This window comes from Syngnathus typhle, linkage group LG13, assembly GCF_033458585.1.
Source record: "Syngnathus typhle isolate RoL2023-S1 ecotype Sweden linkage group LG13, RoL_Styp_1.0, whole genome shotgun sequence".
Taxonomy (NCBI): Eukaryota; Metazoa; Chordata; class Actinopteri; order Syngnathiformes; family Syngnathidae; genus Syngnathus; species Syngnathus typhle.
This window is the reverse complement of record NC_083750.1, coordinates 8,269,766-8,288,708: the sequence shown is the minus strand read 5'-3', so window position 1 is coordinate 8,288,708 and position 18,943 is coordinate 8,269,766. Positions and strand designations below refer to the sequence as shown.

General features: G+C 45.4%; 2 protein-coding genes and 1 long non-coding RNA gene across 12 annotated transcripts; 1 reads left to right on the top strand and 2 right to left on the bottom strand.

Annotated features, from left to right (window-relative positions):
- Positions 1 to 105: 105 nt before the first annotated feature.
- Positions 106 to 3,137, bottom strand: armc6 (armadillo repeat containing 6). The gene is made up of 7 exons (XM_061296073.1): positions 2,759 to 3,137; positions 2,458 to 2,540; positions 1,811 to 2,381; positions 1,286 to 1,431; positions 1,084 to 1,215; positions 884 to 1,021; positions 106 to 724 (listed from the first exon to the last, which is right to left on the bottom strand). The coding sequence occupies exons 1-7, from the start codon at positions 2,877 to 2,879 to the stop codon at positions 512 to 514; spliced, it is 1,404 nt and encodes a 467-aa protein (XP_061152057.1). The 5' UTR covers positions 2,880 to 3,137; the 3' UTR covers positions 106 to 511.
- Positions 3,138 to 3,437: 300 nt separating this feature from the next.
- On the bottom strand, positions 3,438 to 18,668 carry LOC133166073 (transcriptional repressor p66 alpha-like). 10 transcript variants are annotated; one of them, XM_061296064.1, is made up of 12 exons: positions 18,456 to 18,668; positions 9,401 to 9,479; positions 8,682 to 9,166; positions 7,586 to 7,724; positions 7,368 to 7,496; positions 6,977 to 7,054; positions 6,783 to 6,902; positions 6,435 to 6,617; positions 6,050 to 6,308; positions 5,497 to 5,882; positions 5,173 to 5,419; positions 3,438 to 4,819 (listed from the first exon to the last, which is right to left on the bottom strand). In XM_061296064.1, the coding sequence occupies exons 3-12, from the start codon at positions 9,161 to 9,163 to the stop codon at positions 4,680 to 4,682; spliced, it is 2,163 nt and encodes a 720-aa protein (XP_061152048.1). In that variant the 5' UTR covers positions 9,164 to 9,166; positions 9,401 to 9,479; positions 18,456 to 18,668; the 3' UTR covers positions 3,438 to 4,679. The 10 variants fall into 10 exon arrangements, with proteins under 10 accessions (XP_061152048.1, XP_061152051.1, XP_061152050.1 ...); XM_061296067.1 differs by lacking the exon at positions 18,456 to 18,668 and adding an exon at positions 18,277 to 18,384; XM_061296066.1 differs by lacking the exon at positions 18,456 to 18,668 and adding an exon at positions 18,041 to 18,180.
- LOC133166078 (uncharacterized) lies at positions 12,457 to 17,173 on the top strand. Its single transcript, XR_009717689.1, has 2 exons — positions 12,457 to 12,686; positions 16,753 to 17,173. It is a non-coding gene; the product is annotated as an uncharacterized LOC133166078 (long non-coding RNA).
- Positions 18,669 to 18,943: the final 275 nt, after the last annotated feature.

Genomic DNA, 18,943 nt, shown 5'->3' with positions numbered 1-18,943 from the left:
TGAAAATATGTCATCCAAATTTGACATACCACATAGAAGGGAATTGTTAGTACTCCACACAAAATCTAAATAGTTCTGGGCTCAACAAAACAGACCCACATTAAGTTAATTTGTGAGGACATTTAGAAATTGCAAATTGCAGTACACTTGATATACTTCTTGTGACATTTTATTTTGGTGGTGTGAATTCTTTTGAATTGTATAATGTGCGCATTGGTTCGATGCAAAACATTGGATACAGTGGCCTGGAGGTGTTTTTAAAATATTATTACAATGTAAACAATACAATATAAAACAAAGGGAATACAACGTACATTGAAAAGGTATCATGGGGTTTGTTGACAAAGGCTTTATTATGATACCAACTCAGTATGATGAGAACCCCCCCCCCCCCCCCTTCTCAAACCATAATGCTGACTACAGCCTGTGCATCTCAGAATTCCTCAGATGGCATTTCAAAAACAATTTAGCATAATATAATATCACTTTTCATTGCCGCTCTCCTCCCCTTTCAGTTAGTGATGCCGGGACGTTTGCCGGTCCACAGCTCCCGTAGCTCCACCTGGCAGCCCAGATCCCTGAGGGCAGCTTTGGCAACATCGCCACAATCGCTATGGGTCTGTAGGGCTTGCAAAATGAGGGCCTCCACGCCCATCTCCAGAATTGTTTGGCTGAAGGTGGGCTGATGTGACACCAGGTTTCTCAGCAGCATGCATGCCTGTTTCTGCTCGAAAATGAGATTTAAATGTCTTTTACACAAAGTTCTCACAAACTGTTTAATTCTTCTTTGTTATGACTACATTTGGTTTTCATAAGGGATAATATTATAATGCCCCGGCTGGTGATAAGGCCAGGGTAGAAAATGGGTGGATGGAGGGATTACCTGCACAGGAACAACACCAGAATGAGACTTCATGGCCTGCACAGCAGCTAAGGCCCCTCCTTCCTCCATGATGACCTTGCAGTTGTTGGCCTTGCGTAAACCCAGGACGGAAAGGCATGCACAGCCCTGCTCACACACCTGAAGAAGCATAGAAAAAGTTGGCAGTGCCCTTTCACCTTATATTGGTAGCAATGTCTTACAGCGGAGATTGTCATGTGTCTGTTCATGGCGATGACAATGAGCTGGACTCCACCCGCTTTAACAACAGCGTCTTTCACATCATCATTTCCCGCGACGGCTCGTATTGCACTCAAGACCTGCCGCACCAACTCCTGCGAGGGCAAAAACAAGCTCGGTGACAATGTGTCGGATGACGGACCTTCACAACCTGCACGTCTGTACCGATGACTCATAGCTGTCTGCAAGCAGTGTCATCATAAGCTTCAATCCACCCAGGTCGCAAATGTCTTGGCAGAACTCGTTCCTTACGGCCAAACGGGATAAGGCGGCACACAGCTCACTCAAAACAGAGCTATTGTCTTTGTGAGCTGAAGGTAGAAAGACATGAAACCATGATTAGGACTGCAATTGTGGATTTTTAAAAAATTGATTCTACCAATCATCCCATTGATTATTCAAGTCATGAGAATAAGAAAATGTGCACGGAAGATAGTTGTACTATTATTGTCCACTTGAGGTCGCTGTCCCCACTTTCGACCATATAATAGTACATAATGATAGTATAATACAATACTTTAAAATGTGTATACATTGTAGAATACATATTTGGGTGAGTCTATTGAAGGGGTGGGCTGGATTGTTACCCTCACAATAAATATTAGTGTATAATTAGTGTATTCCTTATGGGGACGTTGTTTTGGAATCAACCTGCATGCCGGCTACACAGCAGAGATTAGCCGCTCTTACCTTTTGCAGACTCAATTAAGATCTTGAGGCCATTGTGCTGAAGAACAATCATCTTCGCATGCTCATGAGCTTGCCCAAACGTAACCCGGATATCATCGTCAAAAGTCATAATCCTGAGCGCTCCAGAGGCTTCCTTGACCACGTCCGCACATCCACTGTGCTGTTTGATGGCATTAGTCAGTAAAGGCAGGACGCCCGCTTTGACCAAATCTTGTCTGTTCTGCTCATGTTTCAAACAACAATGACGCACAACGGAGATGGCAGCTCGTGTCAATGAAGAATCAGCCTGGTACTTATTGAGAACATCCAAAAGGAAGCGCTTGCCTTCAGCATCTAATATGTCCGGCTGTCCGTCAGTCAGCAAAGCCAAAGCGGACAAAGCAGCCAATAGGGCTTCCTGCTCTTCTATGCTCTTTTGGCAGTAGGAGAGGATGATGGGATACGCGCCTTTTTGAGCTGCCAGGAATCTTTGAGCGAATCCTAGTGAACATTGCTCGGTGAAACACTTTAGATCTACAGCTGCATTTGTATTGTCTGCAGAGTCTTTTGCAATGCGGAGGGACTCCAGGGCCTGCAGGTGAAAGAAACGTGGTATGAGAAGTGGTGGACATTACATATAGTCAATTACTAGCAAATCTAAGATATACCTGTAAGATCTCATGCGTTTGCTCCTGTTTGTCATCAGATGACACAGCAGGTACAGCTTTCACAATACAACTGAGGTCCACACCTGCATGTATACATCAGTTATCTCGGGTGGATTACACAGTCGAGTGATCATTTACATAGCAAAAAAGAGTTTTGCTAAATAAGGTTAGCCTTTACATTGATTCAATACATTAACCTCGATGGTTAAGAAAACTAACTGTCATGATTCAGCTAAATGTACATCCGAGTTACCAAGACACAAATAAATCGTTTTTTTTAAATCTATTCTGGCAACAATACCTTGAGATTGAAACTGCTCCACAGCTTCCCTCAAAGCCTCGTCGGGATCCATCTCAAACTCGTCAATGTTTTCCCTTACAGCAGCATCAAATGTTTCCTGTGTGATCCTACGTAGAGCCATTTTCAGATCGATACAGTTACTAAACCTGTAATAAAGTACGGCAACGCCAGTTCAAAATATTGTTCCCTTTGCTAGTTGAAACAATTCTAGCTATCGTGCCGTGGCGTTCCTGTAATGAAGGATTTTATCATACAAACAACAATATCGTTAACGCCCTGTGTCTTCCCTTGCTGTTATCAATCGACTTGCGCAATATGCGTACACTGGCTCTGCTAGTGATAGATTAGTAGTTACGTAGTTTCTGATTGTCTACTTTAGTGAATTGCCGCCTGCGTAAAACGGTCCTACTCTTTTATGTGTTCGGGTGAAACATACAGTTACACAAAGTTCCTCAAGTGTTTACCTTGCATTGAATGAATGCGGCCATTGTCAAACTGAATGGCTTATAATACAATTTATATTATAATAACTATAACACGTAACTTAATACATGAACGGGTGGACAAATGTACATTCATCGGGCACTTTGTTTTGCTCTTTATTTATTAAAGACATGCATCTGTCTGTCTGTCTGTCTATCTGTCTATTACAGTATACACAAAACAAATGAGAGCAAGGTAAAACTTATCTTTTTATTTATTTAGGAACTAAGAAAAAGTTAAACCAAAATAATTTTTAATAATAATTTGCACAATGCAGTTTAGGTTGGGTAGCAGAGAAAGAAAACAAAATGCAATGCTGTTGGAAGTTACAGGATGAAAAGCAAATAATTGACTTGTGCTTTCCGGGTTCACTGTGGCAAATACTGTATTCCAATTTCGGGTTTTAAGGTGGACAATCCTCACAATTAGCATTTTGTCAGTGAAGATGTGACACTCAAATGAAAATGCCAACATTGAAATGAATATAAAATAAGCAAATTACAGATGATAATTACAGACGACATGAGCGATCACCACTCATGGTTAGCTAAGGTGCAAAATTAACATTAGGTGTTAAATGTAGGCATACTGTTAAACAAAAAAAAAAGAAAGCAAAAATCAACTCTTCATTGTGAAAAGCACAATATAGAATGTAAAAAAGAAATACATCCGTCCCCTCCAAAAAGAACAACAAAAATAACTTAATGTAAATACAAAATACAACCTTTTAACTACAAGTATGAATGCAATGAAACATTTACAACTCCGATGTTATTTGCCCAAAGCAAAGTGTGTTTTTCTTGGGATGACTCCAACCAAGCATTCAAGTGAGTCAGTTTGATGCAAATCTAATCAATTGACTACCCAGAGAGGGAGAAAGAAGTACCAAGTTTGGTGTGTTTTTTTCTGCCCCGGTCAAATCAAAACTACCGTATTTTCCTCACTAAAAGGCGCACTTAAAATCTTAAAATTCACTCTTGCGAGGCTATTTCATTTCAAAATAGGCTGTTCCGTTAATGTTTTGAGTACGTTTACCGATTTGATAGGAGATAGTTTGAGAAACACGATTGTTTACTGAGGGTCATTATTGGCTAGTGGATGCATACTGCAACGCTAGTAAACCTGTTTGTTGCAGTCTAGCTTCCATTTGATGCGCCTTTTAATCCGGTGCGCCCTATATATGAAATGATTTCTAAAATAAAAAATTCAATGAGGGTGCGCCTAATGGTGCGAAAAATACGGTATATATGGAACAGCCAACCTTAAAATGAACAGTAAAGAAGAAAATCATACAAAAAAAATGACAGGAAAGAAACATTTCTTCACTTTTCAGAAATTGTATTTGCCAAACTGTCCTCCAGAGTACTGTTGACCGTGACTGGAAAAAGCCAAGAAGGCGGTCGAACTGGCTGAAGGTTGATTTATTTGTTTTCTATGTCTATTTCCACGTATTTGCAGTCTGCGAGATGGACGAGCGAGAGGGTATCATGTCCAGCAGGTACTCCCTCTGGCGTGCGTCTACGCTGGCCGAGGACTTGTGTCCGCTCAGGCTCGGGTTCACGTACGCCATTGTCACACCTGTTGGGGGTGAGAAGAGCAAAGTCACATCTCGCGAGAATCATTTTGCCAGACAGAAAGGGCAAAACCTTTTTCTAAAAAAAAAAAACCACACATCAGTCACATGGTGCATGAGTTTGGGAATTTCCTCGCTTTCTAAAAACATCCTACACTTGTCCCTGCGGCCATTCAAACACACCCGTGTTCATATGGACACGGCCGCCGTACATCCCTGCAACACACAAACGGGCGCAAAGGAGACGGGAATCCTGGAGAAAAGTTGGAACCTCCACACGAGGGGACTGCGATTGTCGTCTGAGGGTCTCTTTGGGCCAGACGGCAGTTTGAAAGAGAGCAGGTGAAAGCGAGTCTACCTTTGTTGCTGTTGCTCTGCTTCTTCCATGCAGTGGATGAGGCACTACCTCCGCTCATATTCCTGTTGCCGCCGACTCCGCTGCTGCTCACTTTTGAAATCTGGACAGAGCGCTGGGTCACATGCTCGTGCTTACCTGGCCGGCTGACCAAAGCGGCGGCGGCCACGGCGCTCTGCAGCTGAGAGGAGGAGGAGAAGGAGTGGGGGACGCCCCGGATGCCGCTGTGGGAGAGCTGGCCCGGGGAGCCCTAAGAGGGGGGCGGGGGGGGCTCGATTTAAGTACAATTCAAAGATAGACCGAGGAGCTATTAGAACTTTTGCTCACCTTGATGGAGTGATGGTGGATGACGTTGGCCCCTCGGTGCATGGAGGCCGCTCGGACTTGCTTGAGCTGCTGAGACACCAGCTGCTCCGCCTTCAGTGACGAAGCGGACGACGAGCCTCCGTGAGAGGCGGACGACGACGTCTGGTGAATGATCCGCTGCTCGATTTCCTGCTCTTGCTGCAGCGCTTTGACAAACGCGGCTTTAAGCCTGCTGGTGTGCTCGGCTTTCAGGGCCTTCTTCTGATTGGAGGACATGCAGTCTTCGCAGAGGACGGTGCCTCCTTTGGCCTTGTCCTGTCTCCACCTGCATGTGAAGTCGGTGTTGCACTGGGTACACATGTTGGGGTCTCTGAGGGTGGGCTTGAATAGAGGCGCCCCCGTCTTTCCTGAACAGACAGATGGAAAACTCGAAAAGTTTGAGAGGGCTTGTTATAGCATTTGAACCTTGACCCTGATGTTTATGAACAACATCTGTCTACATGTGTTGCAGCACTGGCTGTGCTTAAACAGCCACGCAGGGATGCTAATTGTTAGCCTGTGTGCAACAACACACCTCTGTGAATGGTATCCAGCAGGTTCTGGACCACTTCTTCAAGTCCCACCAGGTAGATGAACTCATTATTGGCTGCTGAAGGAAGGAAGTTAAACTCTGGAGCAGGGGGCTTTGGAGGGGGGATTTCCAGGAGCGTCTTCTCGAGTTGCTTCCGCAGAGCCAGTTTGGCCGCAGCTTGGCGGCTGGCTGGACTATCATGGGCACCCACTAGAGACATGACGCCGCTTCCTGAGGAAGAAATCTTCAAACCCGAGGAGCCCTGTGAACACGAGAGAGCCGAAGAATCCATCTGTCTATTCATCTTCTATCCTGCTTTTCCTCAGAAGTTGAACCGGAGCCTCTCCCAAAATTTGAGGATTTAATCGCCGGTGCTGAAGATACTGACCAATGAGTTTGCTGAATTTCCAACTCTGATGAGGCCTGCTTGCACCATGCTTCTCTGACCCTGGCCAGCAGGGGCTGAGTTCCTGGCACCCAGCAGCAAGGGAGGCGGCCCCCCTGAGCCACCACCTCCAGAGGCTGCCAGCTGCTGCTGTTGCTGCTGCTGCTGGCGGAGAGCCTGGATCTGCTGTGGAGATACAGAGATGGGCTAAGCGGGACAATGGGAGGTGACGCCACACAGAACGAAGCGGCATCGGCATACATAGCGCCAATGCAAAGGGCACAAAACTGAAAATAATGCTCCTTGGAGAGGCTGATTTTTTTTTTTCATACAGAGCTGGCATTTGTGTACCTGTGCTCCTCTGACCAGAGGAGGCATGATGATCTGTGAGCCATGTTTAGATGACACCTGCTGCCCACCACGCACCAAAGGCGGAGGTATGACCGTGCCTGAACTTCTACCGGACACGATCTATCAGCAAAACAGAGACAGACAATCAGAGACAGCCAATCAGAGACAGTGTCAGCCTGACATGATTAGTTAACCTGCTGTGAGCCTTTGCTGCTTGCAATTGTCCCGCGTATTAGAGGAGGTGGAACGGAGGAGCTGGACAGCCCTGAACCCTGAGGGATGGCAGTTATTCATGATTATTTACTTTGTACACTGAACTATATTCATTGGCCACGCTCCGAGTACAATAAAAAAAAATAGAATTAATCAGTGGTCATTTCCGTTGGCCATTTTGCATTATACTAGCATTAAGCTAGCATTGTGTTTGCCAACCCTAAATGAGACTAGGGACATATTTTATATTAGGAAAAAAGATCTCTCTGACACTACATTGCTGGGTGTGGGTCTTGAATATGTTCCCCGTGATAAATGGAACTTGGCTGTATGTGTGGGTATGTGTGTGAGACGATTGTGACTTCTGCTCACCTTCTGAAGCGTGTCCCTTTGTAACTGGCTCTGTCGGAGTTTCTTGAGCAGCACCAGCTTGGCCTCCTCCAGCCTCAGCTCCTCTTTCAGCTGCTTGATGATGCGCTCCCGTTCGCCTGGGCTGCTCTTCTGCACCACACATGAAATCAATTGCTTACAACAATCACAACCGTGTCTGGTCATGGATCCTTCGTTCACTTGGAGGAGTCCCATCTCACCATGAGGAGTTCTGTGTCCAGGTCCTTCAAGTGGTTCAGGCCATTCATAGGTGGACTCGGGGAGTCGTTATCTGACAAGATGATGACGTCATCATCATCATCCTCTTCGGGGGATGGAGGCCGTGTCTCCCTTTTTATACTGTCGGACAAAAAGAGGGCTAGTGGGCATTGATCATGTGACTAAGCCAGAATGGACCAATCAAATTTGAAACAGTATGCAAAAAAAAAAAAAAAGGTTTGAATGATGGGACGGCTTTTCTCTTGAAAGGTATGCTTTTGCTGTAATTTCCAGTGATGTCAAAGAGCACTGCATCATTTAGTGAGCCGATTATTACATAAAAACCAAAATGCCACAGAGATAATTCAGAGTATGCCAAATGTGAGGCGTACAGGCAAAAGCTTATTTTGGTTTATACAGGCGACGTGTTTTTTTGCATTTTTATGAAGCATAAGTCCGTGCATGAGGCCCGTCTGCTTGAGCCGCCCTCGTTCTGTGTGTGTGTGTGTGTGCGTGATTCCTCAGGGCTTAGCGCCATCATCACTTCCTGTGGATTAATCACTACTTCCAAAGTAGTCACATGACCTCAAAGTCATGATCACGTGACTTACTTTTCCTCCAATACAACCCCGCCTCCCCTCCCTGCTTCTTCCATGGAAGTCGCCATGGCAACAACCGGCTGGAACTGGTCTATGACACACGGCTTCATTTTGTGTGCGTCGACTTTTTTTAGGGTTCAGGTGGAGAGTTGTGGGAAAATGGCGGCAGAGCAAAGGCGAAAGTTCAAAGTCAACACTGAGTACTGTTGTGGCCTTTTCTGTAGAATGCAAAATAAGAAGAAACTTTCAAAAGTATGTTTGCGTCCTAAATGTACGGCCGTCCATTTTTTGCATAGCGCCGGTTTTCATTTGTGGTTGTGCTGGAGTGTATCCCAGCTGACTTGAGACTCTTGCAAATGCTCCAATCGAGACAGGAGTAAGCTAGGAATGCCGACCTCGGGTTCAGGCCCTGCCATGATTCTGGACTTCTTTAGACTAATTAGGATGGTCTCCTCTGACAGGTTCTTTCCACGGTTTCAAGTAGAAAAGAGTTTCTTACCCTTTGGAAGTGCTCATGTCCACGGGCTGCTCTCCAGTCTGGATTTCCACTTTGATGGTAGCCTTCACCTCGCTAGCAGCCAACAAGCCAGCGGACACTTTGGGCTCTGTGGGCTGGAATCGGCTCACGGTATCCACATCCTTCTCCGCCTTCAGCTCCCTATTAGCTCTGTCGTTCCGTCCAGTTTGATTGTCCAAGCTCGCTTCGTGACCGGCTTCGTCTTTCACAGGCTCAGATTCCACCGGTGGCGTCAACTGCCCCGGTTCCTCGTTTGATCCAGTCCCGGGCAGATTCTGATCATCATGTTCCAGTTCTGATGCGGGTTTAGGTGAAATTGCCTCCTGGGCTGTGGGTTGACACTGCTCCAGCTTGGGCTTTTTGCTTCCATTGTCAGGACTGTGAGGTTCTGTAGTCTGCGGTGATGAATCCCTCTCCAGCGCCCTCTTCTGGCTGCGCGTCTGGCGGACGGCCTCCTCAGACATCCCCTGTGGAGACATTAGTTGGAGGGCACTTTAAACATTGTCGAAGAGCAGCACCTTGATCATAACTCCCAACACGAACTCTCTCTCGATGCTTAAACGAACTGAAACTCATCAGTCATTGAAAAAGTTTGTAATTTTCATTGCACTCATGGGTCAGATGAACTAAGAATGAAGGATTTCGTTTCTACCTTTGAAATAATGAGCACCATTAACATTTTAGAGAGCTTAATTTTGCACCTTCAAAGATGGGAAGATCCTGTTTTGCTTTCATTCAGAAACCACGGAACTCCACCAACCGGTCTGTTCATTAGGTACCCTGCATAAGCAAATGAGCTGTATAAAAAAAAATGTCTTTGCTGAGGTTCAGGTTCATTTACATTTTTTTTTTTTTTTGCAGTGGCGTTGGCTCATCCTAAACAGCTCTCTCAGTTCTGATGTGTTGCGCCACATTGCAAAACTACAATCAACTCATTCACTGTAAGCCATTTTGAAACCACAGTTCCCCATATTTCCAAACATCATTTTATAGATATTTTAACGGCAATATATTTAGCTTTTGTGACGTCTAAACAATTAAATAACCATGTATTTGTGAAGATAATTTGGGTCAAGACATTTTGAGTCTTGCTGCCTCCAGTTAGTACTTGCAGCTCTGCATCATTTGATCTACACAATACAATCGCTGCTGCTACAATTGTCTAGCGGACAAAACCGACCTTGACTTGTTGGGAGCGAACACGTGGTTTGTAAAATGGCCTTCAGACAAAACAAACTGGATTAGTATAATCACAAGATGCCGAGTTAAATTCCCCAACATTGATTATGCACAACGTCTCCGCAATAAAGTATTATATTGAAGATAACTCGGAGGGCGAAGAACTACACGGGGGGAATTTGAATTGGAGCATACACTGAAATATTCATCATAACGCATGAAGCCAAATGCAAGATTTGATTTTTTTTTGCCCACTCATAAAACATGTGGCCATTTTTTACCATGCGATCTTGCCTATATTGTACAACAAATTTGGCAGATGCGGACATGACGAATACAAACAGTTGCTTGTTCAGTCACGCACACTGCAACGCCCGCTCTGACTCTTTCAGGGTCAAATCCAAAGCCGAGATTCAAGGAGACATTTGGTCACACGCCCCACGGCGCCATAATGAAAATGCGCATCTTTAATCCATATTTTCAGTATGTGCGGAATCCCTCGTGGAATCAGTCGAAATTTAAAAGGAGGTTAGCCGAGAAGCCAGCGAGGAAAAGAGAAATATTCAGACATTTCCAGATGACCGTGGGAGGGCTTTTCTCCATGTTGCACACTTCCAAGTGGCAAAAAAAAAAGAAGTCCTTATTCCAGCCAACACAAGAGTCCAAAGTGTACCAAAGGTTGACATGAGTTTGACCAACACGGTGGGAGACGACCTTTGCCCATACTGTAGTTCACGGACGAGCTAGCATTAAGTGCATCAATATTGAGCATCATACTCATGCATTCGAGCGAGACCCTCCGTCTGCCCGGCGATAAGTGACAGGATTGCTTATGTGTTGACGAAAGAAATGGAAATGACAAACATGACGGTGTGCATGAAGCGCACAGAGGTTAGCATTTTGTTTTCCCTCCAATATGTATACTCTGACATATCTAAAACACATATGACATGACCCTTCCCAGGATTCAGCAAGACACACAAAGCACTTTTCCCCCAGAACTGGTTTAAACCAGTTGGCTGGTGCGTGCATATGTGTGTGTGTTCATGTGTGTGTGTGTGTGTGTGTGGTTGAGGGAGAAGCTGAAGCTTGTTTTAACCCTCCAGGTGCCGGAGCAGACACTCGGCTTCCACAGTGGCGGCCATTACGTGTGTCTTTGTGCGTACGTGTGTGTGTGCGTGATGGCACGAAGGACATACAGTAGCAACGAGATGACGGCGTTACACACCGAGGGAACGCCGTCACCTACCCTGCGACCTCAGGCCAACCTGATCTGTCTTACACGGACGGGGTTTCAATGGCTGACTGGTTTCACATTTCTTTTTTGACATGCATTTCTTCTGCGCTCTTCCCAACACACACACACTCACTCATTCCAGATAACATGGCAGACAACTAAAACGAAAGTCATTTTTTTGTTCCAAAATCTGAGCAACCTCAAGGGTGACCAGTGTGTGTGAACTAATTAGGTTTGACCTTAAATGTTCTATTGTAGTCGATCAAGTTGTCCTAAATCGCCAGCACTCACACGCAGCAGCTTAAAACGGCGCCTTTATACACAACAGCGGCCGAGTACACAAACAATCTCGTATAGCGGCACTCTCTAGAACATGGACCACAACAGTGTAAAAAAAAAAAATCATTCAGGTAACGGCTAGTGATTTCAACTTAACCGACATACTCACTCGATCTAATGGACTGAACTGTCAGCGGATGACACGTTAGCGCGGTGAGAGGACAAAACCTTCTCCACTCTTCTTTATTTATCTGACCATTCACCAAGGCTGACCGCCATTTGTTCACAGACAATACCACACCGATTGTTTAGACTGCTGTTGTTGCATGAAGTGACACCTCCAAGGTGTTGACCACACCACCATACCCAAAACAAAGGCAGGCATATTCACCAATCAAAATATAATTACTGGCATGAGATACATGTAGAAGAGAAATTTTCAACCAATGGCTCAATCAACTGGAGCGCTAATGCTAGCCAACTTGGCTAACACTAGTATGTCATAGTAATTAGCAACTGTTTTGGTTAGCATTAGCTATTCATGCGTACACAAAACAAACAAACACACTATTGGTACAGCTTGGAGGCAGCAAACCCCGTAAACTTCTGGATTGGCTGTTACAAGTGACACTTTTCGCCGCCATCGCTCAGTGTGCACTTTACAATCTGCAATGCTAAACGTATAGGAACATTTGAAGCGTTAATCAAAATGGATGAACATTCACACGTTTGTACATTCAAATGTACAAGTCCTGCAATATAAGGGAAGGTTATCTGATATAAGGCCATCAGATAAGTGATGAGTGATGATATTATGCCATAAGACCTTAGTATTTCATCAGAAGTACAAACATTGCCACAGATGAAGTTAAACAGTCATATCTGCTGCTTCGACAAGAAATGCTGCTGGAGCTTTGTCAACATCACATGAACACACACACACACATGGGCTTCCATTATAAGTAAACCATCAGATAAGGTTTGAAATGCTTTGTCATTCACAATGACAAAGTTTGATAACAACTGTTCTGAGTTGCTCAGTGATTCTCTAACTGAGACTTAACTTTGAAACGCCCTCTTCCTTCTCAGCCAGACTCCCAATACTTTTCAGGCTTGGACGATTTTGTTTTCTCCAGCGTGGAACTCATCTCCCTGACTCTAAAGTAAGTTTGAATCTTTTATTACACTGTCGATCTTTTTTTTCACAGTTGGAGTGCCTGGGAGAGCGGAGGCTTCGTGGCCGTTTGTCTGCCGTCGATCATCGGACACAAAGTATGGCTGCGGATCGAGAGGTTTGTGTGGCTTCGTGCACCAACTGCACCCTTCTCTTAGAGAGGTTGTCCCTGCTAGAGGGACGTGTCCGCCAGTTAGAGCAGAATTGCGCGATAACTGTAGATGTGGCGGATACAGACGCGGGCTGTAGTCAGCCTGCTAGCCCAGTTAGCATTAGCCCCAAGCGGCTTGCTAATCGCGATGAGCCAGGTAAGACGCATAGCCGTCCAAAGTCATCTCGGTCTACTGGCCCTCGCACTTTGGTCATAGGTGACTCCATTACCCGAAATATTACGCTTACAAATCCAGCCACGGTAATGTGTATTCCTGGGGGCAGAGCACCCGACATAGAAGCTAATCTTAGGGAGCTGACTCGCAATAGGTCTAGTCAACAGCGTAGTTCCATCAACACTAGCTACTCGGACATAGTGATACACGTCGGCTCCAATGATGTTAGGATGAGGCAGTCGGAGATCACAAAGAGAAACATAGCGAGGACTTGTGATCTCGCTAGAAAGATGAGTCGGCATCGAGTATTTGTCTCTGGCCCCCTGCCTGGGAGAGGCACTGATGAGAGGCTTAGTAGATTAGTCTCCCTTAATCGATGGATGGCTGGGTTCTGTAAGAAGCAGGGACTGTATTTCATAGATAACTGGCCTTCCTTCTGGGGCCGCCCCGACCTGCTGAGGAAGGACGGCCTTCACCCTAACCGTGAAGGCGCCTTCACTCTTTCTAGGAATATAGATTACTGTTTGAGCCACACATGACAGGTCACTTTAGAGCAGGCCGGGTCACAGGTGATTAGACCACCTGTCAGGATGGGTTTGGAGTCTGTTAAGATAAAGTTAACTAGCGCTAGGCTAGACTCCCAGCATGCACATAGCTCCTTGTGTAGACTAGAGCGTGATAGTTTGAATAGTGCGACAGTACACATAAACGCACTTTCTACTGGGGTAGTAGACAAATCCAATCATTCCACCCCGACCGGTTTTGCTGAGGAAACGGTGCCGGTTTCAGATAATTCTACACGTGTAACAAATATTTACTATCAGATTCCCACGGTCGTATCAGCCCACCGCGCTAACAAACATTTGAGAGGTGATGTCAGGCTTAGAGAACACAATCTTACTCGCATTTCGTATAAATATCCTTCGATAAATACGCACCCGGATCGACCAATTACACTTAAACTTGGTTTTATGAATATTAGATCGCTTCATACGAAAGCCATTCTCGTTAATGATCTCATCACAGAACATAATCTAAACGCTTTTGGTCTCTGCGAGACCTGGTTAAAACCTAATGAACTGATGCCGCTTAATGAGGCCTCGCCTCCAAATTTTGTGAGCTCGCATGTGGCGCGTCCTCGAAAAAAGGGTGGGGGTGTCGCCCTCATCTCGAATTCCGAGCTTAGTTTTAGGCCTCGTTCGATCAACGTATTTAAAACATTTGAGGTTCTCATTGTCCGATCCACCGCTTTACCGTCATTTTATCTTGTTGTTATTTACCGTCCACCCGGGGCTTACTCTGGCTTCCTGGATGAATTTTCAGAATTTGTGGCTGATCTCGTAACCAATGCGGATAATATAATTATCATGGGCGATTTCAACATCCACATGAATTTACCGTCAGAGCCACTTACTTCGGCGTTTCAGACTTTAACTGATACCTTTGGTTTTACGCAAGCTGTACAGGCAGCAACGCATAAGAATGGAAATACCATAGATCTGGTATTATCCCGAGGACTTGCAACCTCAAATATAGCAGTACTGCCATACACTACTGTTTTGTCTGATCATTACTTAATAAAGTTTGAAATTATAGTTCCTTGTCAAAGACAAGAGAGCAATCAGCATTATAGGAGCCGTCATTTCAACTCTATGACTGCAACTGCGCTATCTGAAATACTGTCGCCGGCAACCACTAATTTTCTCACATACGCCGACTCTATTGATAATCTTACGAATGAATTCAATGCGACATTGTTAAATGCCATTGACTCTGTGGCGCCGTTACGTCTGAAAACTCGCCGTAGAGTGCCTACTCCATGGTTCACAGATGAAACGCGTACGCTTAAGCAATTATGTAGAAAGCATGAGCGCAGATGGCGTCTAACCAAACTTGAGGTTTTCCATCAGGCATGGCAGGATAGCCTCCTGAAATATAAAGATGCGCTTATCTTAGCAAAAACTCGATATTTTTCGCAAGTTATTAATCTCAATAAAAACAATCCGAAACACCTATTTGATACAGTGGCAAAGCTGACTCTGCGCCAGCCGACCTCCGATAGTTCCTTCCACTCAGCTGACGAGTTCATGAAATTTTTTGCTCAAAAGATTGAATCCATTAGGGATGAGATCAAGAATAGCATTCCAATCGCTCGGTCGAGCACGCCGTTTACCAACGCTGATGATCATGCAACAACCCTCTCAACTTTTAAAAGCGTGTCTCTTGAAAGGCTTACACAAATTGTTAGTGCGGCTAAACAAACAACATGTTTACTCGACCCTCTTCCAGCCAAACTACTTAAAGAATTATTTCAAATTTTAGGACCGTCCGTCTTAAATATAATCAATCTGTCTGTCTCCTCTGGGATAGTGCCAACAGCCTTTAAAACCGCTATCATTAAACCGTTACTTAAGCGACCAAATCTTGACCCGGACTGTCTCAGTAATTATAGGCCAGTTTCAAACCTCCCATTCATAGCAAAACTTCTTGAAAAAGTAGTAGCGCAGCAGCTTATTGATTACATGGTCGCCAATAATCGATACGACACTTTTCAGTCTGGTTTTAGAGCTAATCATTCCACTGAGACAGCACTTGCGAAAGTGACTAATGATCTCCTCGTAGCTATGGATTCAAACATTTCGTCTGTACTGTTACTACTCGATCTTAGTGCTGCCTTCGACACTGTAGACTTCGATATTTTATTAGGGCGTCTTAAAAGTTGTGTTGGTATTTCAGGGTCAGCACTAGGCTGGTTCCATTCCTATCTATCAAACAGGACGCACCGAGTGGTCCATGGCAATGCGTCCTCGGAGCTCTATAATGTTACATGTGGTGTCCCACAGGGATCGGTTCTCGGACCAATTCTTTTTAATATTTATATGATTCCGCTTGGGGACATAATACGTAAATATAATATTAGTTTTCAATGCTATGCGGATGACACCCAATTATATATGCCGTTATCGATGACAGATCCGCGGGATTGTTGTAATCTTGAGAAGTGCCTTGCGGAGATCAAGCAATGGATGTCTCTCAACTTCCTTCGTCTTAACCCAGATAAAACTGAGATGTTGATAATTGGTCCAGCTCGTTATCAACACTTATTCAAGGAAACCGCTATAACTATAGATAACCGTACTATCACTCAAAGCGATACTGTAACTAATCTCGGGGTAATATTTGACCAAACTCTCTCCTTTCAAAAGCACATTAAGAATATAACCAGAATTGCGTTTTTTCACCTTCGTAATATTGCAAAGATTCGTCCGATCCTTTCGACCGGTGATGCGGAAACTATTATACATGCGTTCGTCACGTCGCGCCTGGACTACTGTAATGTACTATTTTCGGGTCTTCCTAAGTCCCGCATCAAAAGTCTACAGTTAGTACAAAATGCCGCTGCAAGGCTGCTCTCTCGGACAAGAAAATTTGATCACATTACCCCAATACTAGCCAACTTACATTGGCTTCCGGTCCATTTAAGATGTGACTTCAAGGTTCTTCTATTAACCTATAAATCGCTGCATGGCTTAGCGCCTTCATATCTCGTCGACCTAGTTGTTCCTTATGTTCCGTCTCGTAACCTTCGTTCGCAAAACGCTACCCTTTTAGCGACACCGAGGGCTAAGAAAATGTCTGCAGGCTCTAGAGCATTTTCTATTCGGGCTCCAGAGCTTTGGAATGCCCTACCAATGGATATTAGGACTGCTACCTCAGTAGAAACATTTAAGACACGTTTAAAGACACATTTCTATGACATGGCCTTTAACTAACCTGTAGTGGCCGATTCGGCTGGAGTTTGTTTTCTCTCCCTCTCCACCCCCTCCCTCCCCCCTCCCCGGCCGGGGAGGTGGTTAGGTGGTACCCATGCTGACAGCGGCTATCTGGATTCTCGTGGCCAATTCAGGATAGGGGAACTGCAGCTCAACCTCCTCGAAGAGCACTGCCAGGACAATTGAGGGCTCCTTTCGGCAGCCCTCTGCTGTGACATGGACATCCACTTTTTATTTAATTGATTTTCATGTTGTATCATTTGTGCCCTCTCTGCATCCATTTCAACCTGGTGATCCTGAAAGGGGGATCCTTCCATCTGTGGTCCCTTCTCAAGGTTTCTCATTTTCCCCCTGCTAGGGGTTTTTAAGTTTTTCCTTGCCCTTTTGGGAGCTTAAGATCAGGGGATGCTTTGAGAATAATTGTCAATTTCTGTCTATGTGAAGCCCTTTGAGACTGCTTGTGATTTAGGGCTATACAAATAAACTTGACTTGACTTGACTTGAAATGTGTAAAATAACATGCGATAAATCAGGTCATAATTTGGGGGGAAAAAATGCATAACCAAAAAGCTCTTCCTCACCCAAAATAGTATATTTTTTTTAGCTTTCTTAAAACGTCTGTTAAAAAAAAGATCGCCTCCATCGAGCTTATGCAGACCAGTCCTGGAACTTTTCTGACACACCTGGAAAACATTGGAAACATTCCTCCCGAGTCCTAAAAGTCTTAGAAGCCCTGGAATATATGACACACTGTAAATGTGTATGGATTGTGCGTGAGGGTCTAAAAGTGCGTGTGTGTGTGCGTGCGTGTGTTCAGCTTTAAGGGGAGGAAGACTACGATTGTCACAGCGAGAAGTAGGAAGATTAGCTACTAGATAGCAGAACCAACAGTGGCGGCTGCCTTGGGCTTCAAACGAACGGTCAGCGCTCCACCGCCCCGGTAGAGCCCAGAAAGCAAAGTCGGCCCTTTAAAAACTAAAGCCAGCCCACGATACATGTGCACCAAGCCGGCTTTTTAATGTTGACACCGCATCGGAGGAGGTGATCTCGCGAATGAGTTAGCGAGCTAACATTAGCTCCGCCGCACAAACAACAACAAGCAGTCACTTTAGCACCCATGTTCAAGGCTCACATGAAGCCACCAAAAGGGCCACAACACATACTTCCAGCTAAAGTGTTTTTAAAGAAGTCCCCAGATCAGGCAGTCACTTGCAAAACACCCACACGGTCAGAACCGAGTCCAAATCTCTGACCTGGCTGTTCCCCGATGCGGGACAGCCGTCATCTCAAGCGAGGGGGGCAACAACTTTGAAAAACATCCCGTTTTTACAAAGTTAAACTTGAGTGTAGCAAACCGGGGGGGTCATGTTTACCTTTCTGTCCCCCTCCCGAGGGAAAATGATCGGGTCGGAACTCAGAATTGTAACCGACCGGCCCACGGACCGGAGCTCGCCGCCGCCGCCGGCGAGGAAACGTTATAATCCTCGCTTCATTTTCACCACTTGGCTGAACAAGATCCGCTCCGGTAAGCGCGACAAGCTTCGGAACATTTGAAAAAGAAACAATTTTGCCAGAGCGGGACCCCCCCCTCCCCTTCCCCCGGCTCAACCTTTGGCTCTGCGGCGAAGTGTTACTTTTCAACAGCCCATCAGCTTCTTTATCGTCATAGATAGGTGGAGGAAGACCTGGCTCCTCTCGACGAGACCGAATAAAAGGCTCCCCTCGATCCACTCACTAAAAAACTTCGGCTTCACCCCCCCAACACACACACACACACAGTCAACTTACTCGGTCGCTTTGTCGCCCGCTCGTCGCCGATGGTCGACCAAGAAATGTTTAATCTGCTGTTAACCTGGATAAATCGTTGCTTTTTTAAATCAAGGGGATATCCTCTTTTTTTCGGCCCTCCCCGCTGCCGTGTCTGTTGCCAAATAATGCGCCTCAACACACATGGAGCCGCTGCGTCCTCTTTAGTGGGCATGCGCACCTCGGCATACCAGGGCGACGGGATCACATCATGTAAACCGATGACCACCACGGCCCAAGGTTGGAAGGATGAGCAAAGTCAGGGTACCCCCCCCCCCCCCCCCCACCGCCACCCGCCTCCCTGGACTCCCTCAGGACTGATTGCATCTTGCACGCTCACTCACTTCCATCCAACCATATTACAGAATCATGTGGGCATATCACACTTTATTAGCCATCAACAACCGAGTCAGCTTTGGGAAGTAAGAAGTGCAGAGTGGCCTTGAGATACGAGTTTGAATCGTTTTTGG

Bases quoted from the DNA above. Each gene is read 5' to 3' on its own strand.
- armc6 (XM_061296073.1), bottom strand. From the start codon at position 2,879: ATGGCTCTACGTAGGATCACACAGGAAACATTTGATGCTGCTGTAAGG. The intron at 2,382-2,457 runs GTATATCTTAGA...TTTCACCTGCAG, and splicing joins AAACGCATGAGATCTTACAG to GCCCTGGAGTCCCTCCGCAT. The intron at 1,022-1,083 runs GTAAGACATTGC...ATGCTTCTTCAG, and splicing joins GACACATGACAATCTCCGCT to GTGTGTGAGCAGGGCTGTGC.
- LOC133166073 (XM_061296064.1), bottom strand. From the start codon at position 9,163: ATGTCTGAGGAGGCCGTCCGCCAGACGCGCAGCCAGAAGAGGGCGCTG. The intron at 7,497-7,585 runs GTGAGATGGGAC...TGTGTGGTGCAG, and splicing joins TGGACACAGAACTCCTCATG to AAGAGCAGCCCAGGCGAACG. The intron at 5,883-6,049 runs GTGTGTTGTTGC...CTGTCTGTTCAG, and splicing joins GCTGGATACCATTCACAGAG to GAAAGACGGGGGCGCCTCTA.